This window comes from Brassica oleracea, chromosome C9 (genome assembly GCF_000695525.1).
Source record: "Brassica oleracea var. oleracea cultivar TO1000 chromosome C9, BOL, whole genome shotgun sequence".
NCBI classification, from domain to species: Eukaryota; Viridiplantae; Streptophyta; class Magnoliopsida; order Brassicales; family Brassicaceae; genus Brassica; species Brassica oleracea.
The window spans coordinates 35776268-35785147 of record NC_027756.1 but is presented as its reverse complement, the minus strand read 5'-3'; the positions used below and the strand labels follow the sequence as shown (position 1 = coordinate 35785147).

General features: G+C 33.2%; 1 protein-coding gene across 7 annotated transcripts; it reads left to right on the top strand.

Moving 5' to 3' along the window:
* Window positions 1-2033: 2033 nt before the first annotated feature.
* Window positions 2034-4418, top strand: LOC106313608. 7 transcript variants are annotated; one of them, XM_013751471.1, is made up of 5 exons: window positions 2034-2276; window positions 2925-3034; window positions 3720-3881; window positions 3996-4104; window positions 4205-4418. In XM_013751471.1, the coding sequence occupies exons 1-5, from the start codon at window positions 2160-2162 to the stop codon at window positions 4217-4219; spliced, it is 513 nt and encodes a 170-aa protein (XP_013606925.1). In that variant the 5' UTR covers window positions 2034-2159; the 3' UTR covers window positions 4220-4418. The 7 variants fall into 7 exon arrangements, 2 of the variants coding, with proteins under 2 accessions (XP_013606925.1, XP_013606923.1); XM_013751469.1 differs by having other exon boundaries at window positions 3720-3902; XR_001264426.1 differs by lacking the exons at window positions 3720-3881; window positions 3996-4104; window positions 4205-4418 and adding an exon at window positions 2786-2838 and having other exon boundaries at window positions 2034-2660; window positions 2925-3135.
* The last annotated feature ends 4462 nt before the right edge of the window (window positions 4419-8880 follow it).

The following is an 8880-nucleotide window of genomic DNA, read 5'->3' as shown; positions in this document are numbered from 1 at the left end:
TTTTAAAGTGCCATATTGTTAAGCTTACAATTTTGTATTGTGTCTCAAAGGCGCGGATCATGAAGAAACGTCTGGTGAAGAAAGCTTCTGGTATGATTTTGAGAATTTACCTGAGTGAAAATAGAGAAGTATGCTTCAAAATTCTTCATCCCTTTTGCTAACATTTTTCCCTTTGTCATGTTACAAGTCCATGATATGTTATTTGATGATTTTCCTGACGAATGAGAATGAGAATGCTAAACTTTTTACTTACAAAGGACTATGAATGGTCCATATCCAGCATTAATTTCACAGTTGAGTTATATATTGGCTAACAAATTTTAGCGTAAAGAAAAGGGAATATGAGTAGATGTTATATCTGTCATGGAAAGCAAATGAGATATGTGATGTATTATGTTGATCATTTGTAGTAGCTGAGTATCCAACTTTTGTGCTATCTTTTTTTAATTTGCTGGGGAAAGTATTTTTTTCCAGCAGTTTATATCGCAGCTATTGCCATGTTGTAGTAAGAAATGACTTCCAAATTCTTCTTTTAACTCTCGCAGACTTACTGAAACTTTGTTTATCATTAGTTTTGTCACATTATTTTCCTTATATAGCAAATAAGACACAGAGTTAGAGAAAATGGAAATATATCACTTTTTTATAATGAGGTTTGGATGCGCAATCATATATGGTTTTGGCCTTTCCGTTTTGGTGCGAAGAAGCTTTTGTTTGGGATAAGGGTAATTTAGGTTAAGTTACGAAGTGGATGATGATTTAAAATCCTAAACACTTGAATGACTCATACCAAATATTATTCTAAGTATTATATATTGTTTCAATATTTTTGATCCGATCACTAGAAAGACAAAAATGAAACTGTAAAGAAAAGTAATATTACTATTTGATCAATATAAGAATTCCTTACCAGGTTCGATGAATGTGCTTATCTCACGTGGAACACAATCTTTTGCCAAAATCCAAACTAATGCATGGTTGGTTGTTATAGTACAAGTTTTGTTCGTACTTTATAGAAATGTTACGTGAACGAAATAGAAAAAAAATACTACAAGTCTTACAAACTTATTAGTATTACTAACTAAATGTAAGTATTTTAAGTACTAATCACTAAACATTTGAACCTATACAGTTTTTAAGTTAGTTAAAATACAGTTGATCCCCCTTCTAAATATACACATTACTAAAATATTAAATTTCATATATTTAGTTTTTTTTTAACGACTTAGTTTCATATATTTAGCTATTTGCAGTATATAAATTATCAATAATATTTTGGAAGCAAAAACGCTCAACACATAAAATAATAATAAATAATAATGTGATCAGTGAAGAGTTAATCAAAAATCTGAGACCAAATAATCAATGGTATATAACATATCTCTTTGTATGCTTGAGTATATGGTAGATGTTATATTTGCTTAGTAATTGTCACGACACATCAAAAAGATTCCATTTCATCAAATATAATATAGATTATTCAAAATTTCAAATCAAAATGGAAAAATATCTAAAATTTGTTATTATACCATATATGAGATCAAAAGAAGTAGCGAGAAAAAAGAAAGAAATTAACAACAAATTATTTTACTTCGTTGTAGGGTATTAGTAATCAAAATCAATTTTTGGTTTCATAATTTATAAACTTTTTTTTATAATATCAAAATATGATATAGAGTTGAAAAATTTAGCAAATCACTTTCTAAATTTATCGGAAGAAACATATAAAAATTATAGAATTGTTAGTTAATACTGGTTAAAATATAATAAAAATAGAAATAATTTTAAGTAAAATGACTCATATACAAAAAATGATAATTTAACAAATTTAATAGATAATTACTCGCGGTAAAATCCCTAGTTAATATAAAGAAGAGATCATCAAGAGAAGTTAGTAAATAGGTGCAGGAGAAGCTGACACCTGTGTTTCCTATACCGAATTTTGCTTTGGTTTACAATCTGAATGGGCTTTGTCCTATACTTAATGGGTTCTTATTTTGTTATTAATTTTGTCAAAGTCATAATTACAGCCCGATACAGAGAGACCAATGTCTTCTTCGTGAAAATACAAAAAAAAAGAGTTCTCTTCATCTTCTTCGATTCTCAAGCTTTGAGTGCGCCGTTTCGTCTTTTGTTCTTATCCTCCAAATGGTTACGAGATGCATAGTTTCAACGGCATTACGACCTACTTAACTCCTAAGACCCAATTCAACCACGATTACTTATTCAATGCATTTGACCTCTATTCAAGGCGGTGGATCTCTAACTATAAAAAGGTAAGCTTCCTCTCATAAATCTCATCCTCACCGCAACCAAATTGCCAATCCTAGCCTCCCAAATCGAAACCCTCATCAGACGATCAATCTCCGGTTCTATCTCACATCGCTGTCCAAATCCGACATGGGCCAGACAGTTGTTTGCGGAGGAAGACTATAATGATCAGATAGGACCCTTGCTGTCATGTCTCGATTGCCTAGAGTTTGAGATATGCCGGAGCTTTGTCGTGGATTCTGTCGTTGTCGTGTTACTGACGTTGTAGTCCTGACTCCTGAATCAGCCTACAAACAAGAAACAAAGGAAGGGTAATGACAACATGGATTCCAGCGGACTAACAGAAGAAGCCGTGGAGAAGCGGAGGCCAAAGACGCAATTTGCGGCGAGTAAGTTGAAAGATGAAAAAGTAATCCTTTAGAAGAATCAGTTTGAAATGTAGTTGGTGAAGAAGAAAAGGAAGTTATATCGCTTGGTAATGATAGTGGTGGCTCTAACAAAGGCGTCTGCACAGGAAATAAATGGAGATACTGCTGATTTCTCTGAGAGGATAAAGCTTTCTCTACGGTTATGTTGTTAAAGATGATCATGTGGTTTGATATTTTTGGTTTATGCTCATTAATGTGATGAATAATGATTATGTCTCTTTTCAGATCCAAGTCGGAGGATCACCTATAAAGGGAAGGGTGGTATTGGAAAAGTGTTTGTGGGATGGCGTATTAGTGGTGGTAATGAACCTACTGCAGAAGCTAGCATTTTGGAGTTAGTGTAACTCATTCTGCGTTAAGATCCTGTTATTAGCATGATTATGTAAACATTGTCTCACATGTCCATTTTCCTTAATATATGTGAAGTTTGAGCATCGAATCTCTCATCTTTTTCACTATGTTTGTAAAATTGTTTTAGCCGGATATTTAGGTACTTAGTTAAGTTAAGATGTGAAATCAACATTATATTTTGTTCTGAACAGCACCTTCGGTGGCAGTCATGGAGTCCCTATAGCTACTACAAATTAAAGTTAACTCTTATTTTGACAATATTCTTTGTTGTTTATGTACATTCTTTACACTTTTTTCTTTGACATATTCAAAATGATCCTGTCACTCCGGTCACATAGTTGGTCTACTCTTTTTATAAGAATCTGACTTTTTCATTTGTTATGTGTTTTGATTTATGTTAACTATGAATTTACACCCCATAAACATTTGAAACAGAAATCATACTCTAATGCACCAGCTGATGACATTTATTCGTTTTAGTGGTGTACGTATTGTCATGTAATTTGGTGAGATCTGGTCGTTTTTGTTTCCCTAGACGTGTTTATTTTTTGGTTGCTTCCAGATTCTTGCCATGATACTTGGTGCAATACCTTTGACAAAAAATTTGATATTTACAAACGTTGTAACTCTTTCCTTATTAACAGATAAATGCATGTTTCTTTTAGTTAGGCAGGTGCACTCACGCTGCAGATCCAAATCACATCATCCGTGCTGGGAGAGACCAGAGACCATGAAAGAGAAGAGACCAATTAAAATTGTGCAGATACTCCAGAGACTGAGGTTGCTGCAGAGACTGCTGCATCCATGGCTTCAAAGTATTTGGTGTTCAAGGATATTTATCCTCATGATTCAGTCACGTTTCTAAAATATGCAAAGCATCTGTTCAGTTTTGCAGACACTTAGAGAGACTCTTACAGTATACTAATAAGTCTTACAATTCAACAGGGTATGGGAACGAGCTACTATGGCAGCTTTGTCGCCACAGAAACTGAAGATCAGTGTTGTTTTCTCCGGAGGTCAAGCACTTATCACATTGTCAAATATGGACTATTCGGTAAGTGTTTAAAAGACATTTATGTGTGTTTCAGAATGATTTATGTATTGTTGTATCTTGGAGGTATACTATTGATTAGTAATTTTCTTTTCGGTTTCAGATCACTTGCAGCTAAAAGAAGTACATTTTACGGATTTAATGATGACCCAGATGGGATCATGAAATGCATATAGGTTAACTTGAATGCAGAATTCATTCAGATTTTAAGAAACCATATACTTGGACTATAATAATATATGAATATTTTCTAAAAACTTTTTCAAAGATTGAGATTGTACAAATTTTCATCATCATTTAGATCTTTGTGTTATAGACATTCCGGTATTCAAGCATGTGTATATAGCTGCACCTTAACTGTCGAAGCTTTAGCTACAAGTTAATTTCTCTTTCGGTGACCATGAATGAATTTTATACACAGTACATACATAATCTTTTATAGCAGAAACAGAACTGCAATTTTCTCCTAATTACACCATAACGTTATATATAGAAAGAAAGTCGAAACCTTATTCTACACCAACTACTCACACCATATGTCTGTCTTAAGAGTCAGGGCTCAGGATTCATCTCATTAAACACACTTAAGAAAGTGGAGTAGCAAGAACAACATAACACTTTAAAAATATGCAAAAAGTAACTATTAAGTAAACAAAATAGAATTGTAACAAATTTAAAATAAAACTTTTAAAAATCAATAATGAAATAAAATCAGTTGTTACTATAATAAATAATTATATAATAAAATTACTGTAAATTCATATGCCAAAAATTAATCAGTAACACTTACATTAACATTATAATTAATTATCAAGGAACATAGTTAACATGGTGTCCAAATATAATAAAATACACAAAATTGAAATAAATATCTATATATCTAAATAGTAAAAATTGATATTTTTATTGTAAATAATGATTGATATTTTTAACATCTCTAAATAGTAAAAATTGTTTTTTTTTAATATTTCTAAATAACACAAAAACGAAACCAATTTAAAATAGTTTAAAAAAAATCAATAACAAAATATAGTAATTTTTACAATAAAGTAACTTATAAAGTTAATGTAAATTCATATTCCAAAATTAATCAATAAAACTTACATTAAAAATTATAATTAGTTATTCAGATAATCTTCTTAGTGTCCAAATATAATAACATATACTCATAATAAATATCTATATTTCTAAATAGTAATGATTGATATTAGGATTTCATGATTCCTACCTAATATAAGATAATTTTATGATAAAATTATTCTTTTTTGGCATCGTCTAAAACAAAAAATTCCTAAGAGAATTCTAAGTAATGGATAAAACAATTCGATTCGATTTACAATAGAGTAATCATACATAAAATAAGAATAGTAAAAATCTACCCTATCAAAAATCCTGAACCTATGCACATTCAAACTATTTCAAGAATCATATGATGCAATAAATAACAAAACTACGAAATAACAATTCACACATAATATACTATCAAACAAAAAAAATGTTTAAAAAATTAACAAATATAAAAATTGCCAAGTACCATTTATTATGAAGTTATATGAAGATTAACAAATGTTTGATGAATTTATAATTACTATTATGCTAATTGCCAAATACCATTTATTTTAAAAATTCTAATCAGAAGTTACTTAGATTACATGATTTGTTTTATTTTCAAACATAATAGTAATATATTTAAGCCTCAAACAAATATGTATAACTTTAAATAGTAATGATCACTATTAAATTTTTGTGTAGTCTACCTAACTTAAATATATTTCCAGTTAGAATGGATCAAACTGCGCAGCTTATTACTTGTAACTTTGTCAAACTTGCACTTATTACTTATAACTTCATCAAATTCTTCGAGCAATTTTTAAAAACTAATTTTAACTATTACGGTAGTTAAACTAAAACAAACATTAAAAGAAAAAAGATATAATCTCTTATAAAACTTTTAATAATTAATAAGTACGATTTTTAGAATAAATAGATAAATTGTTTTAGTAAAACTCATGAAAATTAATTTTAGTTTCAGTTAAAAATAAGTTAAACATATTTAGTAGTTTTTATTGTTTATTTTCCGTCCGTAGGGCGGGTATACCCTAGTAAAATCATAATCTATAATAATAAACTTAGATTCTGCTTTTTTCAGAGGCTTCCACAGCATCATGGAAGGGGGTGCTTTTTAGCGACACGTGTCGCACTCTCATTTGTTGAAATTTTTAAACGGGTTTGGGCTTCTGTAGGAAATTGTTGAATTTTTCGTCCTGAAAATAATTATGCAAAACATTATGGGCTTTCTGCAAATTAGGTTAAGAGCCTATACCCAAAAAGTTTTCTCACTTTGTCTCTATCATCTCGATTTCCTCTCTATCACCACGTTTCTGAAACCATCGAAATTACTCTTAACCATCGAAACCACGTTCAGTTCTTCTCCTAAACTGCTCACAAAAGATACATAGGGTATCGGTCATAGGCAGTAGATCAAGAATTCCCTACAACCAAAGCTGCATCAACATGTGAAGTGAGCTCTTGGGTAGTCGGAGAAAGGATCCGATCAGTCCTCCTTACCGATCTCAGTCCCTCTCCATCTGTTTCTCCCTTCTCTCTTGGTTTTTCTCTGTTTTTTTTTCTAGTGTCGCCTCCTCCTTTCTGATCCACGGAATCCTATTAAAAAGGGAAGTTGGCGGTTTTTCCTTTCCCGTAATCACTCCCGCGCCCAATCCCAAATCAGTAACCGTCCTTGATAGTTTTTATTAACTCCCTGAACAGTTTCTTGCTCGATCGGGCGGTTAGGTAACCGTTCCATAACTGCTTGGCAGTTCCAGACAATAAACCGTCCAGTCAGTTAAGTAGTTCAGTAACCACCCGAAACCGTCCTGTAACTGCTTAGTAACCGCTCAGTAACCATCAGGTAACTGTTCCCGCCGTTTTACTTAGCTTATCAGTACACGTTCAGCAAGGTATCCATTCTCACCATAACGTATACCAGTCAGTCCGTACATAAACTAACTTTTCTCGAAAAACAAGTCTGACTGCTTTGTCTAAATCCGACCAGCTTAGTCCGACAAGCTCAACTGCTATGCCTGGACCCACAGTATTGTCTTAATCCGACCAGTACTATCCAGACGAGATGTCATACGTGTCAGGTTCGACTGATCAGTCAAACTAACACTCAGCCTTTGACTGATCCAGCTCAGACTGCGGGATGAGGATGCTACAAGCCCAATCAATAACCATCAATCCATGCCGACTATTGCTTCGTACATTCTATCATAATATCTACTCATTCCCTAACGTTGACATATCTTGCTCCATCACGCACGACTTTAAGCATATTACTTTTGTCGACTGATCCAACCTCATACCCTCCTAGTCTCCCCTTTGAAAAGTCCGACAGTCGAGACTTTATATCCTTCATAAGACTTAAGTTAGTTTTCACTAACTTCCTGCAAACTATTTAACATAATTTTGCTTAGCCATTTACTAAGCAGTCCAATCATAAACACATCCCAAGAAATACCTTAGAAAAATCATACCACACATCCTTCGCGCGAGACATAGACCATCGGTTCCTTTCCACTCTTACCCACAAATCCCATTTTCGAAAAACGGCCAGCCAAGACAGAACTGGCTGGCCAACCCTGCTCTGATACCAAATTATAACACCCCAACCCGTGAATCTTTAAAAACACGTGAAAATTTCTAAGTAAAATATCGAGTCAAATTTTATCGGATGAACATGAGAAATACTGCAACTTTATAAATGAAACCCGATACTAAGTATTAAAAATCATGTAGTTTACAATAAAATATCTTTTACAAAATCTCTCAACATTACCCACATTTAAAACACCCTTGCCGATGGTCTTTATAGCCTCGCACTCCGGTCTACATAATCAACCTTACCTGCATCGCAAAAGGAGGCATGAGCATACAAAAGTACTCAGTGAGGACGCTCAATACCGCCCACTATAGCCCAATAATCAAACATTCAATCAATACTAACACCCTAGCATCCGGTTCTACCATTCCTTTACTTAACTAGTTCCATTACTTTAACATTTATTAACCTTTCGACCCGAAGGTCTATAATCATGCGGCCGAAGCCAACCTGCGGCCGAAGCCAAACCTGCGGCCGTAGCCAACCTGTGACCCGTCGGTCCATTACATTCCCTTAACCTTTTTCCTTAACCTTTTTTCCTTATATTACATTTCAATTATTCTTTCCTTAAACGCATTATAATTTCCTGACCTAGGTTCTCAAGATCAAACGTTCATTTCTCACATAAACATTCTCACATAACTCGATAATCCATAGCATGCATTTCTCAAGAACACGATGAACGAACTTTCCTTAATCAATTCCTATCATACATTTCTTAAGAAAACGAAGAACGAACTTTCCTTAAACGAATTCTATCAAACATTTTCCTATGAACACGATGAACATGCGATCCTCCTTGCTCGATCCTCACCGCCCAAACTCTCTCTTTAAGAATGCGTTCATTCTCTAGACTCCCTAAGACTTGCTTTTTGAGTTGTGTCTAGAATGAGACCTGGAGGTCTCTTTTTATATTGCTCTTGGACTTGCTCACCAAGCCGGAAATTTATTGTTTTTTTCCTTATTTTGCTTGGTCAAACTTTGCCATCAATACTCAAAGAATCTATGCGCTTCTTTCCTTACATGAATCTCGATATCCCGATCTTTCTTCCGTAAAATTCGCCCAAAGATGACCAGTCAAACTTTCCTTAGTTGGAACCCACATTGTCCAGTAGTCA